The following is a 23,721-nucleotide window of genomic DNA, read 5'->3' as shown; positions in this document are numbered from 1 at the left end:
CTAACTGCCCCAGGGGAGACCGGGAAGAGAGCCAGAGGCCAAGATCGAGGCTCCACACAATCCCCTTTGTGTGAGGGGCTGGTGTACTCAATATGGACAAGAGCACTAAAATTCCTCAGCCTCCTCCCACCTCCTCCTCCTCCTCTTCTAGGTCTCTGGCCCTCTTCCTCCATGGATGCCAATAGTCCTCCAGCACCTAACCCCTTCCCCTCTCCGAAGAGTCTCTGAAGCCTCCCTAGGGTCCTTCCCCAGAGCTTTAGAGGTTTGGCTCCATCTGGGTGGAGTTGAGCTTGTTCAGTATGAACTCTAAAGGCCTAAAAATAAATCAGCCTTAGGCCCCTCCCCCAGCCCTCACCCCCTCCCGCAGACTCCTCACCTCCCCAAGAAGCTGTTCCAAACTATTTCGGCCTTAGGGCCTTGGCTTCTAATTCAAACAGCCCCTCAAACAGCCCCTCGGGGTCTCCTGCCAGGGGCCCCATCTCCAAGCAGTGGCAGACCTGTCAGTCAGCGGCCTTCTCTATGGACCTCTGTCCATTCCTTGACCCTGGCCGCTGACAACAGGGGTGGGTTTCACTCTACTCAGGTCCCAGGGGTCCCCAGCCTCATGACCCGGCCCCTCCCCCCAGCTTCCCCTTCCCAGCAGTCCCTTTGAGGCGGCCCCTCCCCAACGACCTCTCCCCAACGGCCCCTTGCCTCAGGACCCTTCCAGAGAAGCCTCTCCCGGGGCCGATCTCAGGACCCCCTCCCAACCGCCCTCCCCAGCAGTCCTTCCCCAAAGGTCCCACGTCTCAGGACCCCTCCCCAACAGCCACGTAGCCCCAGGCCCCACTCCAGTGGCTCCTCCTGGGGAGGTCCTCCCAACCAGCCACCTCCCCGCCCCACCTACCTTTTTGATGTTGTATATCCGGATGAGGACTCCCCGACCCCGGTCATTCAGGATGGTCAGTTTCTCTGCCAGTTTGTGCTGGTACGCGGAGGCCAGCGACATGGTGCCCACCAGTGGCCCTCTGCCACTCTGTGATAACACCCAAGTCTCCAGAGGCCCAAGGGACTGGGCCCACTTCCTGCCCAAGTCAGGCAGCCAGCGGGAGGCTGTCCCGGGCGGGCACATCAGTTCTCTGATTGGCCCCCCGGGAGGTGGAGCAGACGCAACAACGACTAGCAAGTTCTCTTCTCGAACTTCCTCCCGGCAACTCCGCCAAGGCCGGACTTCCTCTTTCGGGCAGTGGGGCAGTTGGGGGTGGGGAGAAGGCATACACAGGGTGAAAGTTGATATGGGGATGGTCCCGGCCCATCTGCTGAATCCGGGTGGGGTGAGGGGATTAGATGGCCACCAGCCCACCTCTTGGGGGAGAAGCCAGCGAGGGCCAGGAAGATGGAGGAGGGGGCCCAAGGGAGGCAGAGTCGAAGAAGCTAAGGGCGAGGAAGGCTGAGGAGGTGTCTGACTTGACTTCGGAGGGATCCCCTAGATTGTAAACTCCAAGAGGGTAGAGGTGGCATCTGTAAGCTCTGTTGTACTCTTCCAAGCACTCCGTACAGTAGATTGTAAATCTCCTAAAGGCAGGGATCATATCTACTAACTTTACTGCGCTCTCAAACAATGGAATTGGGCATTTGGTCTCCACCCCACCCTCAGCCCTAGAGCACTTACGTACCTCTCTCTATATTTTATATTATAAATTTATTTATACTAATGTCTGTCTCCACATATAGACTGTAAACTCGTTGTGGGCCAGCAATATGTCTACCAACTCTTTTGCAGTATACGCCTTTCCAAATGCTTAGTACAGAGCTCTACACACACGTAAGGATTTAGTAAATATCATTGATTTATTGAGCGCTTTCTGTGTACAGAACAGTACACTATATGCTTGGGAGACTAAATAAAGTAGAGTTGGTGGACATTATCCCTGCCCTCACAGAATTTACAGTCTCCAAAACATTCAGAACTGTGGTCTGCACATGGTAGTTTGTAAAATCCTTGAGGATAGGAATTATGTCTACCGAATTTTTTTATGGTGTTTGTTAGGCACTTGCCTTGTGCCAGACACTGCTCTAAATACTGGGGTAAATATCAGTTAATCAGTTTGGACACAGTTCCTATCCATGGGTCTCACTGTCTTAATTCCCATTTTACTGAGGTAATTATTACACAGAGAAGTTAAGTGTTTTGCCAAGGTCATGCAGCAGACAATCAATCAATTATATTTATTAAGCACTTACCGTGAGCAGAGCACTGTACTAAGCTCCGGGAGAGTTGGTAGACAAGTGGTGGAACCAAGATTAGGACTCAAGTCTCTGGCTCCCAGGCCTGTGCTCTTCTCTCTAGATCATGCTGTTTCTCACTGTATTGTACTCCCAAAGTACTAGTACAGTTCTTTGCACAGGGTAAGCGCTCAACAATAATAATAATAATTGTGGTATTTGTTAAGCGCTTACTATGTTTCAGGTACTGTTTGACTGATGGGATTGTGGTCTCTTTGGCAGGAGGGAAAAGATTCCTTCCACTGAGAAGGGAGGTGGAGAGGCAAGGGTTTGGGGGTTTTTTTATGGCATTTGTGAAGTGCTTACTATGTGCCAGGCACAGTTCTAAGTGCTGGGGTAGATACAAAGTAATCAGTTTGTACACAGTCCATGTCCCACGTGGAGTTCACAGTCTTAACCCCATTTTACAAATGAGGTACTGAGATAGTTAATTTCCCATCTGTGGGGTTAGGGGCAGTCAACCCAGGAGAAGCCCCTATCTGAAGGGGATTTTGAGGGCAGAGAGGGTGAGCCTAAGGGAATCTTCCCAACCACCCTCTGACCCTAGTAGTTAAATTCCAAGCTCCCATCCCAGGAGGGACCCATTCCCCTTTCTCAGCTCCTCAGATTCTCAGCTCTGGGATTTGGTCGGAGGGGAGAGAGGGTACAGCTGAGAGCACTTTGAGATCACAGGCCTGTGGGAGAGGCAGCAGGACTCTCATTGGCCAGGCACCAAGGGGGTAAGGTCATAAAAGGGCAGGAGCCAGCAGGCAAAGGACTGGAAGTTGGTAGCAGTGTGGGTGTAGCCTGTGATCTTTTAAGGTGTTTATGAACAGGTGAGTGATGTATAACCCTGTGCTGTTTCTAGGTGTTGGGAGAGTAAGCCTCCATGGGAGGGGAGTGAGACAGTCAGGCAACTATTACTGAGTGCTTACTGTGTGCAGAGCACTGTACTAAGTGCTTGGGAGAATACATTACAACAATATTTTATATAAGGGATTGATGACTGGGAGTGGGGAGCAAGAGGTGGTCCTATGGGCCTCCTGAGAGGGAGAGTGTGTTCTGCCCTGTGATGTGCCCTTTGTTTCAAAACAGTGAGTACTCAGAAAGGGAGTTCAGGCAGACAATGCAGCATCAAGTTGGCACCACTGTGGAGAAGGCTGAGGAATAGAGGGCAGGGGTTGGAGTTGAGTTGGACTGGTCATTTGGGCCTCGTCAAGACTGTTTGAGCTGAGTGAAGGGGCTGGGGCCTGTCCTTGTTGTGAAGCCTGGCTCAAGGAAATAGCTAAAACAGGTTCCTGACAGGGCTGGTCTAAGGTGGAGGGGAGTGGGGCTGCTTGAAGATGGCTTCCCTGTTTGTGAGGTGGTGCTGATGGAGGGGGAGCCCTGAGGAGTACAACCCCCTAACTGGGCTAGGGGGTGGGGGGGAAACAGCATGGTAGAAGGGGCTTTGGGTGGGTTTTCCTCTGACAGTACTGTATTCCCTTGAAGGATTTCTCTCCTGAGTGCCACTTCTCCCTAGTCCTGATCTGGAACAGCTGCTACTCCTGCTTATTTGACCTGGTAAGTGACTGTTATGTGAGAGGAATAGAGGGGGCCTCCCCACAAATGAAGGGGACCCCTAACCTGGTTGTCCAAACACAGGCTTGCTGTGCTAATTTAGGACCTGCCCTTGAAGGCCAGGCTGAAATGCTCTTGGCTCTTCTTGGCGTCTTCTTGCCCATCTGAGTCCTCTGTCTACCCATCCTATCCCTGGGTTCTTCAGTCTTCTGGTGGGAGGGAGCCTGGAAAGTCAGCCGGGAAGCAGTGTGACCTAGTAGAAAGAGCATGGGCCTGAAAGGGGATCTAGGTTTTAATCCTGCCTCTGCCACTTATTTGCTGTGTGACCTCAGCCAAGTCATCTGGCTTATGTGTGCCTGTTATCTTGTGGAAATTAATAATAAAACAATAATTGTGGTATTAAGTGCTTACTAAGTGCCAGGCAGTATACTAAGCACTGGAGATGGTGAGCCCCATGTGGGTGAGGGACTGTGTTCAACCTGATTATCTTCTATCTACCCCCATGACTAGTATAGAGCCTGACACATAATATGTGCTTAAAGAATATTTCAAAAATGCAGGGAAGGTAGTGTTATCAGTCAATTGTATTTGAGTGCTTACTGTGTGCTCAGCACTGTACTAACTATTGAGAGAATAAAATAATACAAAATTGGTTGACATTCCCTGCCTACAGTGAGTTTATAATCTAGAGGTTCATTCAATCAATTGTATTTCATTGCCTATTGTGTGCCAAGTACTGTACTAAATGCTTGGGAGAGAGTACAGCAAAAGAGTTTAGACACTATCCTTGCCTACAAGGGGCTTTCATTCTAGAGGAGGGAGACAAAATAATTTCCAGATAGGGAAAATGTGGGCATATGAGGATATGTATATAAGTAGTGTAGCAAGCACCATCCTCCCTGCTTCACAAGCCTGTAACTTTAGCATTATCCTCAGCTCATCTCTCGTTCACTCTCACTAAATCTTGTCAGTTCAACCTTCACAGCATTGCTGAAATCTGCCCTTTTCCTCTCCACCCAATCCACTACTATACTAATCCAAGCACTTGTATTTGTTTGACCACTGCATCTACCTCCTCAATGAGCTTCCTGCCTCTTGTCTCTCCCCACGCTGTCCATATTTCACTGTGCTGCTTGGATCATTTTTCTAAAAAAAAAAAAAAAGTCAGTCCACCTTTTCCCACTCCTCAAGAACCTCCTCCAGTGGTTGCCTATCCCTCTCTGCATCAAACAGAAAATCCTTACTATTAGCTTTAAAGCACTAGATCAGTTTCTCACTCCTACCTTACCTTGCTGACTTCTTACTACAACCCAGCTGGCACACTCTTCTCCCCTGCTGCCAACTCTCTGTACCTCGATCTTGTCTATCTCACTCCCGACCATTCGGCTATGTCCTCCCTCTGGCCTGGAACTGCCCTCCCTCTTTGTATATGGTAGACCACTGTCCTCCCCACTTTCAAAGACTTATTAAAATCACATCTCTGAATGGCCTTTCAATCCATCATATTTACTGTTTGCAGAACACAGTTCTAAGCACTTGAGAGAGTACAGTATAAGAGATTTGGTAGACATGTTCCCTGACCACAGTGAGTTTACATTCTAGAGGAGGAGACAGACACTAATATTTGGATGGAGAGGAAAGGGCAGATTCTGGAAATGAGGGCAGAATGGAAGGAAGGTGTTGTACTAAGTGTGTGGAGGATGGGAGCTGTAATCTACATGGATGTCCCACTGACGCTTCAAATTAAACATCCAAACCAAACTTCTTATCTTCCCACCCAAACCCTGTCCTCCCCCGTTTTTCCCATAACTGTAGACACCACTATCCTAACTCTCAAACCTGTAACCTTAGCATTATCCTCACCTCATCGCTCATTCCACCCACATATTCAATCTGTCACCAAATCCTGTCAGTTCTACCTTCACAACATTGCTAAAATCCGCCTTTTCCTCTCCATCCAGACTGCTATTACGCCAATCCAAGCACTTATCCAATTCTGCCTTGACTACTGCATCTGCCTTCTGTCTCCCTCCATTCAATCCATACTTCACTCTGATGCATGGATCACTTATCAACCAAAACTTTCACTCCATGTCCTTCTCACCACCCCCCCACGCCCCCTCCCCCCCACCCCCAAAAACCTCAAGTTAGCCTCTGCATCTAACAAATGCCTTACAGTTGGCTTTAAAGCACTCAATCGGTTCACCCCATCTTACCTTACCTCACAGATCTTACTACAGCCCTGGCCACACACTCTGTTCCTCTAACGCCATCTTACTCACTGTGCCCAGATCTCATCTATCTCACTACTGACATCCCACATCCTGCCCCTATCCTAGAACTCCCTCCCCCTCCATATATACCAGAGCACCATTCTCTCCGCCTTCAAAGCATTATTAAGGTCCCATTTCCTCCAAGAGGCCTTCCCAGATTAAGTACTCTTTTTTTTCCCTGGCTTACTCTGCTGTGTCTGGGTACTGTGATCTGTGACCTTGGGACATCTGAAACACACCCCATCACCATAGCAGTTATGTATATATCTTTAAATTATATATTATAAATTATTCATATTATTGTCTGTCTTTCCCTTTAGACTGTAAGCTCATTATGGGCAGGGAAATCGCTAAATCTGTTTTATTGTATTCCTCTAATGCTTAATACAGTGCCCTGCATGTAAATGTTCAATAAATACAATTGATCAATTCATGGTTTTTTATTCATCACTATTAAGTAGATTGGAACTATTCTGTCCTGCCTCTGGCTGGATAGGTGCAAGCAAACACACACACACACACTCTCTCTCTCTCTCTCTCTCTCTCTGTATATGGGGGTTCTTGGTCTTCCCCCATCTCCCTCCTGGGAGGGTTCAATCCCTTGGCCTCAGAATTCCCTAAGAATGGGAAAGAACACTTGTCTCACAGGGGGAATGGGGGGTAGTGGGTAAAACTAGTTGTGTAGTGAGATCTCTGAACCTAAAATTGCCTTTCCTACCCCCTCCTCCTCCCACCACTTTCCAGTGGCTTGACTGGCAGGTAGATAACTTCATATTGGGTGAGTCAGTGTCCCCAAAAAGTCAGGGTCTCCCAACCAATTGAGCCCCTGGCTGGTAGAGAAGCAGCGTGGCTCAGTGGAAAGAGCATGGGCTTTGGAGTCGGGGGTCATGAGTTCGAATCCCAGCTCTGCCACTTGTCGGCTGTGTGACTGTGGACAAGTCACTTAACTTCTCTGTGCCTCAGTTCCCTCATCTGTAAAATGGGGATTAAGACTGTGAGCCCCACGTGGGACAACCTGATTCCCCTATGTCTACCCCAGCGCTTAGAACAGTGCTCGGCACATAGTAAGCGCTTAACAAATACCAACATCCCAGCTCTGTCACTTGTCAGCTGTGTGACTGTGGGCAAGTCACTTAACTTCTCTGTGCCTTAGTTCCCTCATCTGTAAAATGGGGATTAAGACTGTGAGCCCCAAGTGGGACAACCTGATTCCCCTGTGTCTACCCCAGTGCTTAGAACAGTGCTCTGCACATAGTAAGCGCTTAACAAATACCAACATAATTCCCTCTTTTCCCCCTTCCCCCCCCCACTACTTCCCTCTCTCCCCCCACCCCCCCCAACCTGTCCACTTGAAGCTGCTGCTTGGCTATAGCCGTTACCTGGGTAACAAGGGAGTCTTTGAAACAGAACCAGGCTCCTTAGAAGGTTGGCAGCCTCCACTCCCCCCGCCCCACCCTACCTAATCTCCATCTCGATTTGATCTGGGTCCGGTGGAATGATGCTCTAGGCTCTGACTCATGAGATGCCACTGTCCATCAGACTGTCCCTGAGAAGCAGAGTGGCCTGCAGGAAAGAGCCCAGGTTTGGGAGACAGAGGACCTGTGTTCTAGTCCCAGCTCTGCAACTTGCCTGCTTTGTGATCTTGGACAAGTCATTTAACATCTGTAAAATGAGGATTTGATGCTTAGTCTTCCCGTGTTAGACTGTGAGCCCTAGGTAGGAGAGGGACTTTGTCTCATCTGAATATCCTGGATCTACCCCAGGGCTTAGCATGATGTCTGTCACATAGGTGCTTAATAATTATTACATATTATTCACTTAGTCTTGCTGCTGCCTGGCACATCTTTCCTACCTAGTCTTGCTGTATTTTAATATCTATCTCCCCCTTTAGACTGTAAGCACCATGTGGGCAGGAGTTGTTTAATTCTATTGTTATGCTTTCCCAGGTGCTTAGTTCAGTGCTTTGCACGCAATAAATGCTTAAGTGACAAGCAGCGTGGCCTAGTGGATAGAGCACAGGCCTGGGAGTCCACTTATCTGCTGTGTGACCTTGGACAAGTCAAGTAACTTCTCTGTTTCTCAGTTCCCTCATCTGTAAAATGGGGATTAAAACTGTGAGCCCTCTGAGGATAGGGACTGTGTCCAATACGATTATCTTGTATCTACCCCAGCAAAGGGCACATAGTAAGTGCTTAACAAATACCGTAATTATTATTATTATTATACCATTGTGTTTCAAACAAGGGTAGAGCTGCCTTGAGCTCAGACAGATTAATCAAAACTTTTGATTGGACATCTGTCTGCGGAACGCCCCTAAGCACTTAAAAGAAGAAAATAGAATTAGTAGATGTGATCCCTGCCCTCATAGATCTTATGGCCTAAGTGGGAGAGACCAACTCCAACATGAATTACAGGACAAAAGGAAGAAGGGGGAGTGGACATGAGTTAAGTGCTTGTGTAATGGAGTATGTAAGATGTGGACTGAAACACTTTATCAGTTGGGAATACTCAAATGCTTATGTAGCACAGAAGTTCTGAAGTGGCAGTCAGAAATATAGGATAGGGAAATGACTAGCTGGGGAAGGCCACCTGGACATGGGAAAGACAGGATTCAAGAGAGAGTTCCAGTCAGAGAAAGCTCTGGCACCGTCTCTCTGCCACTCCCAGAAACAAGTCACTGGAACCATTGTGACGTTCAGATGTGAGCCCTGGCCCCCTCCCGAGGTCAGGGGAGGGAATCTGGCTATGTCATAATAATGATTGTGATACGTAAGGGTTCACTGTATGCCAAGCACTGTGCTAGAACCAGGATAATAGGACTGACCCAGCCCCTGTCCCATAAGGGGTTCACAGTCTAAGAGGAAGGGGGACCAGGTATTTACTCCCCCATTTTAATCAATCAGTGTTAGTTGAATGCTTACTTTGGGACCCTGCACTAAATACTTGGGAGAGTACAGTAGAGATGGTGGAAATGATCCAGCCCTTGAGGGGCTTACAATTTTAAGATTTAACATGTCTTTACAGATGAGAAAACTGAAGCACAGGAGTCAAGTGACTTGCTCAAAGTCACCCAGTAGGCAAGTGGCAGAGCTGAGTCCAGGCCTCCCGGCTCACAGTACTGCACTCTAGCCACTAGACCATGCTGCTCCACTGGTCTCTCTGAAGTAGCCCTCTTGGCCCAGCAGAAACAGAAGTGTGAAGGCTATGAGCCTGGGGCCTGGGGCCAGCTGCCCAATGGCCCATGCCCAGATTATGCCAATCCAGCAGCAGTACTCAATGAGCACCTATTGTGAGCAAAGCACTGCACTGAGGCTCTTGGGAGCGTGCAATGTCATTAGTAGACATAAGCGCTTACTCAGTAGTGGTTTGAGCTGCTATCCTGAGGCGGAGGAGGAGGGTTGGGGGTGGCAGGGAGCATGGAGGCATTCAGGTCTGCATCTTACTAAGCCTCCCTTGGTGACTCTTCCCACCAGTCGTCATGGAACAGATGCTGCAGTGCCCCTATGACAAAAACCACAAAATCCGTGCTAGTCGCATGCAGTACCATCTGGCCAAATGCAGAGAGGTAAGTGCTATATCGTGGTCTTTGGTATAGGGTGGGGGTGTGTCTTGAGAGTGGGGAGGAGACTCTGGCAATCAGGGTTCATCCATGTCCAGCCATTCCATGCAACAGGCTCAAAGGCTCCCCCTAACATCATTACATCACACTAGCATGTGGTATCCATCTGTTAATTCTGGATCAGCAAAAGGAGTCATCCTGGCCCCGGGGTTCTGAAGGTTTTCCCCAGTCCCCCTGACCTGGAGACCAGGATTAAGTTGCCAGTCCCCCATTTAATACCCTACAGCTCCAGAACTACCCTACCACCTTAGCAGGCTTGGATCCCCGATGTTGATGGCAGGCAAAGAGTCCAGTCTACTTGTGGGCCTCCTGCCTGCAGAGGCCAGCTCCACTACTGGCTTCTTGGCCTCAGTTTCCCCTCTGTAAAATGGGTGTGCAGTACTCCTCCCTTTCACACAGGTGGAGAGACTGGTGTTGAAGATAGGGGAAAGGATTTTGTGACCTTTGACCACCAGGGGCAGGCACTGTACTTAAGCTCTGGGGTAGATATAAGCTAATCAGGTTGGACACAGTACCTGTCCCACCTGGGGCGCGTGGTCTTAATCCCCTTTTTACAGATGAAGGGAACTGAGGCATAGAGCAGTTAAGTGACTTGTCCAACATCACCCAGCAGACAAGCGGCGGAGTCAGGATTAAAACTTAGGTCCTTCTGACTCCCACACACCCATGCTCTATCCACTAGGCCATGCCGTTTCTCGCTTGCCTGCTAGGAAACCTTCAGCAAGTTGCTTCACTCTCTGTTGCCTACATTTCCTCATGTGTAAAATGGGGATTCAATACCTGTTTTCCTCCTACTTAGGCTGTGAGCCCTGTGTGGGACCTGATTATCTTGTATCCACCCCAGGACTTAATACAGTGTTTGGCCCAAATGTTTAACAAATACTATTATTATTACTATTACAATTATCATCTACTTCAATGCTTGGCCTATAGCAAGCACTTATATACCATTATAAATAGTAGATGTGATCTCTACCCTCAGAGTTTACGAGTATTATTATTACTATATTATGTAATGGGGCCTGTAAGATGCAGTCAGTTTAGTCTGCAACCTAATAACTTTGACAGTTTCTGTCCTGTCCCATCAGAACAATCCGGACATGGCAAGAGGAAAGCTGCCATGTCCTTTTAACGCATGCCATGTAACCTATAGAGCAGAGATGGAGCGGCATATGTGTGAGTGTCCGGACAGGAGCAGAGATTTGGGGCACAATGGTAAGGCTAAAGCCTGAGACCCAGATGGGGCTGGACATCTGAGGGCAGGGGGCAGGGAGGGAGTCCTGGAAGGGTTCCATCGTAGACTGGGGAGCCTGAAAAGGTCAGCTACTTCCCTGGTATACTGCTCAGTGCCCCTCTCTGGGTGTGCGGGTGGTCCCCCAAAGGTGACAGGAATGGCAGGTCCCCTTGCAAGAGGTCTGGAGGCTGACCTTCAGGTTGTCTTTGGTGCTTCTAGAGTCCTTCCTTACCAGCGAGGAGAACAAAGCGCTCAGCTCCTGGCAGGCCCCCCCTCCGAAAGAGAACTGGGAACCAGGTAAGTGCTTTGAGCACTTGTGTGCAGAGAAGCAGTGTGGCCTAGTGGATACAGCACAGTCCTTGCTGTCAGAAGAACCTGGATTCTAATCCTGGCTCTGCCTCTTGCCTTCTGTGTGACCTTGGGCGCAAGTCACTCAACATCTCTGTGCCTCACTTACCTTATCTGTAAAATGGAGATTAAGACTGCAAGCCCCATGTGGGACAGGAACTGTGTCTTATCTGAGTAACTTGAATCTACCCCAGTGCTTAGAACAGTGCTTGACATATAGTAAGGACTTAACAAATACCATCATTACTATTACTAAGTGGTTCCTTCTAGTCTGTAAGCTCACTGTGGGCAGGTAATCAATCAGTCATATTTACTGAGCGCTTACTGTGTGCAGGGCACTATATTAAGCACTAGGGAGAGTACAACAAAAGCTATCTTCCCTGACCAAAACAAGCTTACAGTCTAGATGGAGAGACAGACATTAATATAAATAAATTACAAATATGTACATATGTGCTGTGGGAGTGGAGGTAGTGAATAAAGGATGATGCAGAAGGAGTGGGAAAAGAGCAAAGGAGGGCTCTTGGAACAGATGTGTCTTCAATAAGGCTTTAAAGGTGGGGAGAGTAATTGTCGGATAAGAAAAGGTATTGTCTTCCAACTGTGGTGCAGTCTCCTAAGCACTCGGTACTGTGTTCTGTACCAGTAAGTGCCCAAATACCATTGATGACTAAGAGAATTCAATACAATGGAAATGGAAAACACAATCCCAGCCCTCAAGAAGCCTCCAGTTTACTGGGAGCCGACACACATTAAATTACAAGTAGGGACATCAGTGAAGTATAAAGATATGTACAAAAGTGCTATGGGGATGGGGTGAACAACAAAGAGTTTGAGGTAAAGGCCTTAGTGGAAAGGTAATGCAGATGGGGGAAAGGAAAGGTTAGTCAGGGAAGGTGATTGTGGAGATACAATTTGATATTACTGGTATGATAATATATTACTGGTATGGTAATATCTTGTGCCTTCTGGCTACAAAGCACTGAACAGACTACTTAGAAGAGTTCAGTTGAAAGACGGATTCTTGACCTCAATGAGCTTACAATATAGCAATGATTTATTTAATCCACCTCCAGGCTTTCTGAGCTTCAGTGTCTGAGAGTCCCTTCTCTTTTGGGGGGAAGCCTGAAGCCGAGGAAGGCAGCTGTTTTCACCTGGTGATGGGTGGGTCTATGGGGAGGGGGTCCCAGCAAGTCTCCACATAAAGTGGTTGAGCCTACCCACTCCCTCTTCCCTGCCTCGACTGACCCTCTCTTCCTCTCTTCCCCCACTTTCTCCTAGATGAAGCTGAAGAATCTACAGCAGCTCCTTTTGTGTTTGGTGCCTGGGCACCCAAGGCTCTGACCTGCCAGAGGTGAGATTCCTCTCAGACCTAGAAAGACTTCATAAGGAGCACTGTGGCCTAGAGGAAAGTGCATGGACCTGGCAGGACACATGGGTTTAACCCCAACTCCGCCACTCAACTTCTTTCATTTCTCTTTAGGAAGCAGCATGGTGTAGTGGATAGAGCATGGGCCTGGGAGTCAGAAGCTCATGGATTCTAATCCCAGCTTCACCACTAGTCTGCTGTGTGACCTTGAGCAAGTCAATTCACTTCTCTGTGCCTGTTACCTCATCTGTAAAATGGGGATTGAGACTGTGAGCCCCACGTGGGACAGGGACTGTGTCTAACCCGATATGCTTGTATCCATCCCAGTGCTTAGTACAGTGCCTGGCACAGAGTAAGTTTTTAACAAATAGCATCATTATTACAGTTGTTATTATGCTTCTTTCCTCCTCTGTAAAATGGGTATCCAATACCTGTCTTCCCTCCAACTTGACTGTGAGCCCCATGAGGGACAGGGACTGTCAGATCTTGATTATCTTGTACCTACCTCATTACTTGGCACATAGTGATCCCTTAACAAATATGAGTACTAGATGCGATCCCTGCCTTCAGTTTACTGTAGCCAAAGACAAATCCTTAGAGCAAATTACAGTTTGGGGATGAAGGTTAGGGGGGAGTGATGAAATGTACAAGACGTGTATGTAACTGCCCAGGGGATTGTGGGAAATTAAGGGCTGAGATGACAGTTGGTTCTAGGTTCTCCTGCTTCTGAATCTCTGTAGGACTCCCACCCCTTACAACTCCACACCAAAAGTCATGAGTTCCTTAGGGGAAAACAAGTCTGCTTCAAACATGCCCCCTCTCTTCCCAGCCCCTGAAAGGCCTTCTGGGGTGGAATCACTTACTGTGTGTACAGCACTGTACTGTGCCCCTCCCTAGACTGCAAGCCTATTGTGTGCAGGGAACATGCCTATCAACTCTGTTATTTTGAACTCTCCCAAGTGCTTAGTACAGTGCTGCACACAGTAAGCACTCAATAAATAAAATTGATTCATTGTACTAAGTGGCTTGGGAAAGAACAATATAACAAAGTTGGAAGGCATGTTCCCTGCCCACAATAAGTTTAGTGGGGAAGACAGACATGAACATAACTTAGGTACATATCCTTAATTTTAGTGTTATGGGGCTGAGGGAGGGGTAATTAAGGGAGCAAATCCAAATGCAAGGGTGATGCAGAAGGAGATAGTAGAGGAAATGAGAGCTTAGTCAGGGAAAACCTCTTGGAGGAGATGTGCCGTTAAGGTTTGGAATCATCAAGCTCTTTAGGGCCAGGGCAGGGGAAGCTAGTCCCTAAGTGGCTGCTTGTGGTTAAAAACCCATAATATCCAGCAGCAAAACAAACCCTGTGAAGAAAATGTCCTTAACCCTTGACCTCTCCACCTGCTTAAGCTCTCTCCATTCATTCAACCCATTTGAAAGCTTACTGTGTGCACAGCATTGTACTAAGTGCTTGGGAGAGTACAATATAATACTAGACAGACACATTCCCTGCCCACAGTAAGCTTACAGTCTGGAGTGGGAGGAGGACACTAATACAAATAAATTAAAGATATGTACATGAGTGCTGAGAGGACTGGAAAAGGGAGAGATGAATAAAGGGAGCTTCTCTAAGATGGTCTTCTGACCCAATCACCTAGCTCTCCTCCAGAGAAGGCTAGAGGGAGACTGGCCCAGCTCCAGCCCTTCTCAGGCTGCAGTGATTTGGCAAATTCACTCCTAGGACCTGGATTAAAGGCCAAGTGGGTGGTGGGCTTGGGAACTAATGCACCGATTGATCTCCTCCTTCCTAGCGACGACAACCCAGAGAAGAAAAAGGACCCCCAGAAGGGCCGTCGAAACCGGCGCAAGAAAGGCAAGCAGGAGAAGAACTTGTGACTGCCCAACCAGCGATTGGTGAGTCATCCCTGCGGAAATTTGGGGCAGAGCGGGTCACTGAGGCAGAGATGAGAGAGTCAGCTCACCAGGCCATTCTCAAACTGGCTCAGTTCCATAAAGAGGTAGCAAGCCCTAGTGGAAAGAGAACCTGGGCTCTAATCCTTGCTCTGACACTTGCCTGCTGGGTGACCTTGGGCAAGTTGCTTGACTTCTGTGGGCCTCAGTCTCCATTTCTATAAAATGGGAATTAAATTTGTTCTCCCTCAAATTGTGGAACCGGGACTGACCTAGTCTTTTATCTTACTTCAACTCTTAAGTCAGTGCTAGGCATGTAGTAAGTGCTTAACAAATACCATTTTATGTTTTATTTTAAAAGCCAAACATGCATCCTCCACCTCTCCCTTCTCATCCCCACAGCACTGTACTCGTCCGCTCAACTGTATATATTTTCGTTACCCTATTTATTTTGTTAATGAATTGTACATCGCCTTGATTCTATTTAGTTGCCATTGTTTTTATGAGATGTTCTTCCCCTTGACTCTGTTTATTGCCATTGTTCTCGTCTGTCCGTCTCCCCCGATTAGACTGTAAGCCCGTCAAACGGCAGGGACTGTCTCTATCTGTTGCCGACTTGTTCATCCCAAGCGCTTAGTACAGTGCTCTGCACATAGTAAGCGCTCAATAAATACGAATGAATGAATGAATAAACAATACCTAAACATGAAGCCTGTGTTGCTTAAGTAGCAAACGCAGCATTCTTTCAAAGGTATCAGTCAATAGTACTGATGGAGCATTTGAGAGAATACTCCATCATGATCCCTGCCCTTGACCTTGCAGCTAGTGAAGGAGACATAGGTATTCAAAGAGGAGAAAGTGCAAAAATGTTATAGGTGTCTGGGGAGAGGAAAAGTCAGGGAAGGCCTTCTGGGGGAAGTAGGATTTCAGAAGGAATTTGAAGATCAGGAAGAACTGATGTCTTATGGTTAATTCATTTAATTGTATTGAGTGTTTACTGGGTGCAGGGCACTGTACTAAGTGCTTCAGAGAGTACAATACAATAGACACCTTCCCTGCCCACAAGTTTATATCTATAGGGTAATGGGAAGAGGAATAGGTCAAATGGTTAGTATGCAAACTAACAGGTAAAGTATGTATATGTTCCTAATTTTAATTATATTAATGTATACCTCCCCCTCTAGATTGGGCTCCTTTTTTATGGTATTTAAGTAGTTACAGTGTTTCAAGCACTGAAGAAGACACAAGTTAATCAGGTGGGTATAGGCCCCATCCCACATGGTGCTCATAATCAAGTAGGAGGGAAAAAAAGTATTGAATCCCCATTTTATAGTTAAGGAAACTGAAGCACAGAGAAGTGAAGTGACTAAGGGCACACAGCAGTCAGAGCTAGGATTAGAATCCAAGTCCTCTGGCACCCAGGCTTTATCAACTAGGCCAAACTGCTTCTTGTGGGCAGGAATGTCTACCAACTCCATACTGTAATAATAGTAAAAATAGTAATTGTGGGATTTAAGTGCTTACTATATGCGAAGGACTGTTCTAAGCACTGGTGTAGGTACAAGGTAGGCGAGTTGGTTACAGTCCCTATCCCACATGGGTGCTTAGTCTTAATCCCCATTTTACAGATGAGGTAACTGAGGCCTAGCAAAGTGACTTGCCCACAGCCACACAGAAGTCATCTGGTAGAGCTGGGATTAAAACCCATGTCCTCTGATTCCCAGGCCTGTGAACTTTCCACTAGGCCAAGCTGCTTGCACTCTTCAAAGTGCTTAGTGCTGTGCTCTGTACATAGTAAACACTCAAATACCACTGACTAAAAATGCCAGAGGAGGTTTATAAGACTGAGATGATGATCTGGAAGGAAGAATCTGTAGCCTAGTTAATCTCTGAGGGGCTCACCCAAATGTCTACCCTCAATTCTCACTTTTTTTTTTTTTTTACAGTTTTTGTGAAGCATTATTCTAAGCACTGGGATAGATACAAGTTTATCAGGTTGGACACAGTCTAAATTGGAGGAAGGAATTTTTTTCTGTGATATTGGTTAAGCACTTAGTATATACCAGGCATTGAACTAAGCATCAAGGTAGAGTCAAGCTAATCAAGATGGATTTAGTCCATGTCTCACAGAGGGCTCAGTCTTAATCCCCACTTGACAGATGAGGTAACTGAAGCACAGTGAAATGACTTGCTCAAGATCTCACAGCAGACAAGTAGCAGAGCAGGATTAGAACCCAGGTCCTTCTGACTCTCAAGCCCATGCTCTATCAACTAGGCCATGCTGCTTCTCCTATAAAATGAAAATTTAGTGTTACAGGTGAGGTAAATGAGGCATTACAGGTGAGGTAAATGAGGCACAGAGACGTTGAGACTTGCCCAAGATTACCCAGCAATCAATTAGCAGACCTGGGATTTAGGACCTAAGTCCTCTAACTCCCAGGCCTGTGCTCTTTCCATTAGGTCACACTGTTTTTCTTCCTGCCATTCAAGAAGCCTTGCAATGAAAGAACTCTCAGGACCTCTGACTACAGCATTATTCTCAATCCCCTTACACACTTGCTGTAACACTTGACAAGGCGGGATTTTAAAAAACTGCCTCATCTTCTATTCTTTCTGTTTTCCTCTCTCCCTTAGGTTCTTCTGAGGATATGACCAGAAACCACCAACTGGGAACAAGCCAGAAGAGAAGGAAATGTTTTAAACTCTCAATTCTTTTCTTTCTTTTTTTTTTTCCTTTTTTCCCCCCAACAAGCCTTTTTTTAAATCTACTTCTGAAGGAATTTTTTGTAGCCTCCCAATGGTTACATTTTAGGTATTGTTAACCATTTTAATTCTTGCCACTCTTGGCATCTTATGGCTTTTTTAAGTGTGGTTCTAATAATAAAGCTTGTTTTCCCCATGACACACAAATTTGCATATTTTGGGCTTTTTTTGCCTGTGCTGGGGGAGGCAGGCTGGACTCCTGCTAGTCTGAATAGTGAAGATGTAGAAAAGCCACAACTTCTGTTACTGAAGTAGACAGGCAGGCCAGCTCAGGTTGCTATTAGATCCTAGTAGGGGCCCTGGGTTCTAATTCCTGTTCCATCACTTGCCTGCTGGGAGACCTTGGGCAAGTCATTCATCTCTGTGCCAGATGCTTCATTGGTATTTGTTAAGCACTTACTATGTGCAAAGCACTGTTCTAAGCGCTGGGGGGATACAAGGTGATCAGGTAGTCCCATGTGGGGCTTACAGTTTTTATCCCCATTTTACAGATGAGGTAACTGAGGCACAGAGAAGTCAAATGACTTGTCCAAAGTCACACAGCTGGCAAGCGGCAGAGATGGGATTAGGACCCACGACATCTGACTCCCAAGCCCAGGCCCTTTCCACTGAGCCACGCTGCTTGTTCTCCTTCCTGCTTAGACCTTGAGCCCCATGTGGAATAGGGGTTTTTTATGGTATTTAAGTGTTTACTATGAGTCAAGCACTGTTCTAAGTGCTGGGGTAGATACAAGTTAATTAGGACAGAGACCCTGTCCCACATAGGGCTCAATCTAAGTGGAAGGAAAAACAGATGTCGAATCCCCATTTTTCAGCTGAGAAAACTGAAGCACCGAAAGACTTGCCCAAGGTCACACAGCAGGCAATTGGCAGAGGCAGGATTAGAACTCAGGTCCTCTGACTCCCAGGCCCTTGCTCTTTCCACTAGGCCATGCTGCTTCTGACCTGATTACCTCTCCCAGTGCTTAGTACTGTATTAAGCACTTAACACTATTAGCTCACAGCTAATAAGTTGAATTTGTACTCTTTGAGCACTTGATATTCATCCTACCCTCAGTCCCACAGGCTTTAGGTATGTGGCTGTAATTTATTTATATTTGTGTCCCCCTGTAGGCCATAAGCTCCTTGTGGGCAGGGAATGTCTACTAAATCTGTTGTACTGTACTTTCCCAGGAATTTAGCATAATGCTCTGCTCACAGTAAGCACTCAATACTATTGATGAGGTTCCCCAACAGGAATGAGACTGTCTTCAACATCTTTTCTGGTCTAGTCCCTCTATACTGTAAGCTCCCTGTGGGCAAAGAATGTGGCTACCAACTCTGTTATAGTGTAATCTCCCGAATGTTCCATATACAGTAAATACTCAATAAATATAATTGACTGATTGGTCATCCTCTGCATTCACTGAGACTTGAGTAAATAATAATTATGGTATTTGTTAAGCACTTACTTTATGCCAGGCACTGTACTAAGCACTGGGGTAGAGGTTGAAGTTTATATGCTGGCCATGCCAAACAACTGACTGGGCAATCTGGACTCATGCAAACTGACTAGAAGTCTGGTTTGAGGGACCAGATTTCCAGCTCTTGTTAAAATTTTTGCTATGATTCCAACTAGTAACTTGCCACCACTTGTCTATTGTGTGGCCTTAGGCAAGTCACTTATCTTTTCTGTACCTCAGTTACCTCATTTGTAAAAGGGAGATTAAGACTGTGGGCTCCATGTGGGACATAGATTGTGTCCAACTTGATTAACTTAGATCTACCCCAGTGCTTAGTATAGTGCCTGGCACATAGTAAGCACTTGACAAATACCAAAAGAGAGCACTAATAGCTCCTGAGCACGTACTAGGGGCAAGAAAACTGAACTAAATTCTTATTCTATTGTATGTATCGAACATTTACTGTGTGCAGAGCACTGTACTAAGTGCTCGGAAAGTACAATTCAGCAATAAAGAGAGATAATCCCTGCCCACACTGGGCTTATAGTCTAGAAGGGGGAGACAGACATCAAAACAAGTAAATAGTCATTGATATAAATAAATAGAATTAGAGCTAGGAGGGTGCAATACAATTAGTAGAAGCAGCACAGCTGAATGAAAAGAAAATGGGCCTGGAAGTCAGAACTTGGGTTCTAAACCCACCTATACCAAGTAACTGCTGCGTGACTTTCATCAAATCACTTAACTTCTCTGTGCCTTGGTTCCCTCATCAGCAAAAATGGGGACTCAATACCTATTCTCCCTCCTACTTAGAGTGGGAATGCCATGTGGCACCTGGTTATCTTGTATCTACCCCACTGTTAGTACAGTGCATGACACACAGTAAGTGCTTAAATACCACATTTTTTTTTACTTTCTATATGGCATTAAGTGTTTACTATGTGCCAGGCACTGGGGAAGATACAAGGTAATCAGGTTGGACACAGCCCAAGTCCCAAATGGGACTCACAGTCTTAATCCCCATTTTACAGATGAGGTAACAGAGGCACAGAGAAGTGAAGTGACTTGCCCAGAGTCACTATTAGTACACATGACCCTCAAGGAGCTTATGTTCTAGTGGGGGAGACTTTAATTAAACATAATTAAACTACAAACAGGAGAAAGTAATAGAGGATCATACAATATGTAAATTAGAGCTGTGGGGGGGTGTCAGAACTTGATATTTATCAGTAGTGTGTGCAGGGTACTGTTCTAAGTCCCTGGGAGAGTTCAGTATGGTTAGTGGGAATGAGTCCTCCTCTATCTGTTGCCGACTTGTTCATTCCAAGCGCTTAGTACAGTGCTCTGCACATAGTAAGCGCTCAATAAATACTATTGAATGAATCAAGAATCTTACAGTCTTCCTAGGGAGTGGAACACTTAAAGAAATTTAGATGTAAGGGGAACTATCAGGTATAACGGTATGAACATAAGCACCCTGAGGACAGGGGACAGAATTCAAGTGTTTGTCATTTGGACAGACTGAAGGGAAGACATGTGGTGTTTGGCTTGGCAATTCTCTTCAGACTCTGCTATCTTGTCTGCCTCCAACAACAAACTCTGATTGCCAAATTAAAGTAGAGAGGTCGGGACTGAAGGGAAGGCTCTTCCCCCACCACTCCCCAATCCAAGTCCTGGCAAGGACATCGGTGTCACCTCGGGCTCTTGAGAAAGCAATCTCTTCTAGAATCCAGCTATCGTTACGGTCACTCTTCGGCCTCCATCTTCACTGAGACTTGCTTGCATCCTTCTCTCAGCCTCGATGTTTTGAAACTACACCAAATGCCCCCAAGACTGTATACTCCTTGTGGGTCAGGATCGTGTCTGCCAACTTTGTTGTACTGAACTCACCCAAGAGTTTTGTGCGGCACTCTGCACAAAAGCAAGTGCTCAGTAAATACCACTCATTGATTGATTTGGTAACTTGAGTAGGTCAGGTCCCGATCTGACTATCCCATTGTCGACACGGCTCTCGGCGTTCCGCTTCCTTCCGAAAAGTCACATCAAGAGCACCTGAGAAGACTGTGAGTAGAGAAGCAGTGTGGCTTAGTGGATAAAGCAAGGTCCTTAGAGTCAGAAGGGCCTGGGTTCTAATCCCAGCTTTGCACATATCTGCTCTGTGATCTTGAGCAAGTCACTTCAATTCTCTGGCTCAGTTACCTCCTCTGTAAAATGGAGATTAGGAGTGCGAGCCCCACATGGGAGAGGGACTGTGTCCAACCTGCTTAACTTGTATCTACCCCAGTGCTTAGAACAGTGTTTAGCACATAGTAAGTGCTTAACAAATAGCATAATTATTATTATTATTATTAGGAAACCACTCCCGGGCCTGCCTTCCTTCCCCCACTGTGGGCTTGTTTGCTGGAAACAAAATGAAGAGCCTGTGGTTTCCATCCCCCATCCACAGTGGGTGAGCGGGATAGAGAATCGTTTAGTGTCGGAGGCGAACCAACATTTAATCCATTGGTTCCGGAGCTTTAGCCAGGCTGCGGTTTGCTCTCTGCCTCCGGAAGGCCTTTTGTGTGAGTAGTCCCCAGGCAGCTGTGAGGCCCCAACGGGAGTCGAGAAGAGGGGAGGTCACAGTCATCCCAAGAGTCTCTTAATTGCTCCTGGCCACGTATCCCCTTGTAGGACCCTTCATGATGGGTTTTGCATCTGCTCTGCTCTTTGGGAAAACACACCTGAACTCTGAGCAGGGCAGAAGCACTCCCTCCCTGCCTCAGAGAGGAGGGAGTCATGATGGTATTTGTTAAATGCTTACTACGGCTAAGAACTGGAGTAGATATAAGATTCTCTGATTGGACCCAGTCCTTGTCTCTCATGGGCTCCCAATCAGAGAGGGAGGAAGAATAGGTATTGAATCCCACAGTTGAGGAATCAGGAACAGAGAGGTCACCTGCCCTAGGTCACACAGCGGGCAAGTGGTGGATCCAGAATGAGAAGCCAGATCTTTTGATTTCCAGTCCCAAACTCTTTCCAATAGGCCACATTGTCTCCCATATCAGTCAATGTACTTACTGAGCACTTACTGTGTACAGAGCACTGTACTAAGTGCTTGGGAGAGTACAATACATTAGAGTCGGTTGAAGCCAACCCTGCCCACAAGAGTCTGGAAGTGTCTGGAGTCTGTAGTATGGTTGCTACCTCAGAAGCAGTGTGGCCTAGTGGATAGACCACGAGCCTGAGAGCCAAAAGGACCTGTGTTCTAATCCCGGCTCTGCCACTTGTCTGCTGTGTAACCTTGGGCAAATCACCTAACTTCTCTGTGCCTTAGTTACCTTAGCTGTAAAACAGGGATTAAGACTGTGAACCCTATGTGGGACATGGACTGTACCCACATGATTAGCTCATATCTACCCCAGTGCTTAGTATGGCATCTGGTACATAGTAAGTGCTTAACAAGTACCATGAAAAAAATAAATAAAACTGCTTAAAATAAATAAAACTGCTTCCTCAGATGCTGCATTCGTGAGAAATCAGATCTCTTCATGACGGCATTTTAAAAACGCTTGCTAGGTGCCAGAGCACTGAGCTAAGCAGTGGGGCTGATGCCAGACAATCAGAGCTTTTCCCATTTGGCTTTGGGATTCAGTTGCAGAGCTGAATCCCTCTCCAGGTTTATCTCCTAGTTTGAAGTGGAAAAACTGGCTTTGCCAGAGTTTCCCTCTCTCTGGCTGCAGCTGCAGCAGCTCAGCACAACCTTTAATGTTCAAGCTCCCTTGGAATCTGTTCAGAGAGTAGGTGAATGGGCCCAGTGGGAAGGAAGGGAGGGAGATCAGGGATCAAGAATTTGGAGTTGGAAGTGCAAATATAGAACTCGGAGCTGGTGTTGGTACAGTTTCAAAAAGATGGACTGTATCCTGGACTCTGGGCCCACCCGGCCCTTCAGTCCCAAGATCCAGATGGCTTCCTAACCTATTGGAGAGTCCCTCTAGACTGTAAGCTCGCTGTGGGCAGGGAAAGTGTCTATCAATTCTGGTATACTGTACTTGTCCAGGCGCTCAGTACAGTGGTCTGCACACAGTAAGCACTCAATAAATACGATTGATTCACTCAATTGAAACCAGGGGACTGAGGCAGTCAGGGGTGGTGGCGAAAGCACCTGTCGTGCCCACTTTCAGGTACGTTAATGAATTCCAAAGCCAGGACTTTCAATTTGCAGGCAAACCCGAGTGGAGCCTGAGGCAAGAATAATCAGCTTGGGTTTAGGACCTAATACCAGTTACTCTGCTAGCTTCCGAATGACCTGCATAGAAGTCAGTGGCCCTCTTCTCCCCCGCCCCCACCTCCCTTTTTCTTTTTAACCCATTCTTCAATCTAGCTGGCAAACCAGTCTGAAAGCTAGCTCAGCGGGGACATAAGATCCACCAGGCATCCAGCTTTCTGGAGATGAAGAAGGCAGACAATGATAGAAACACTCAGCATTTTTATTTTTAAAAAACCCAACAAAACCTGCAGAAAGACAGGCCCAGTGGTTTCTGAAAGAGGGTGATGCTTAATGCTGTAGCTTTATCGGCTGACAATTGCTGTCACCCTGACAGGACATTACTGAATTCAATGAAGCCTATTGAGGGATTTTGTTTTGGTGATTTTTTTTTCTCCTTCGGCTCTCCTTTCTCGAGAAATTTCAATCTGCAGGGAGCTGAATAAATAGCACTTGTGGGTCACCGAGTAGCAACGTCAACAATTTCAAAAAGATTATTGCTGTTTAAACCCTGACAACGTCTGGAAAACCTTAAGTATTTGGAGGTGATTAGCATGGGGGAACAAGCCCCAGCCCCTTCCCGCTCCCCTCTACCCTCCCTACCCCCACCAGCCACTCGACTGGCTCAGCCCTGATGGAGTGGTGATAAACTGAGAGGCTTGAGTTTGGAGAGGGCTTGTCGGTTTCTATTTCCAGTTTTCTTTTGTTTGGGGTTTTT

General features: G+C 46.8%; 2 protein-coding genes across 6 annotated transcripts in view; one reads left to right on the top strand and one right to left on the bottom strand.

Annotated features, from left to right (window-relative positions):
* NCKAP1L (NCK associated protein 1 like) overlaps positions 1 to 1,068 on the bottom strand; it is a 33,649-nt gene extending 32,581 nt beyond the window's left edge. For 2 of the 5 annotated variants that reach the window (XM_029073798.2, XM_029073794.1), the window contains exon 1: positions 887 to 1,068. In XM_029073798.2, coding sequence (XP_028929631.1) covers positions 887 to 988 — 102 coding nt within the window. In that variant the 5' untranslated portion in view covers positions 989 to 1,068. Of the gene's footprint in view, positions 1 to 376; positions 467 to 497; positions 604 to 886 lie in introns of those variants that run through there. The other 3 variants (XM_029073795.2, XM_029073796.2, XM_029073797.2) reach the window with 3 other exon arrangements.
* A 6,379-nt stretch (positions 1,069 to 7,447) lies between these two features.
* Positions 7,448 to 17,465, top strand: LOC103164639 (gametocyte-specific factor 1-like). Its single transcript, XM_039913252.1, has 7 exons — positions 7,448 to 7,502; positions 9,551 to 9,642; positions 10,785 to 10,911; positions 11,150 to 11,227; positions 12,560 to 12,632; positions 14,456 to 14,558; positions 17,190 to 17,465. Exons 2-6 carry the CDS (start codon positions 9,556 to 9,558, stop codon positions 14,538 to 14,540), a joined length of 450 nt encoding a protein of 149 aa, XP_039769186.1. The 5' UTR covers positions 7,448 to 7,502; positions 9,551 to 9,555; the 3' UTR covers positions 14,541 to 14,558; positions 17,190 to 17,465.
* The last annotated feature ends 6,256 nt before the right edge of the window (positions 17,466 to 23,721 follow it).

This window comes from Ornithorhynchus anatinus, chromosome 10, assembly GCF_004115215.2.
Source record: "Ornithorhynchus anatinus isolate Pmale09 chromosome 10, mOrnAna1.pri.v4, whole genome shotgun sequence".
Classification (NCBI taxonomy): Eukaryota; Metazoa; Chordata; class Mammalia; order Monotremata; family Ornithorhynchidae; genus Ornithorhynchus; species Ornithorhynchus anatinus.
The sequence above is the reverse complement of the archived record's forward strand: the minus strand, read 5'-3'. Positions and strand labels throughout refer to the sequence as shown.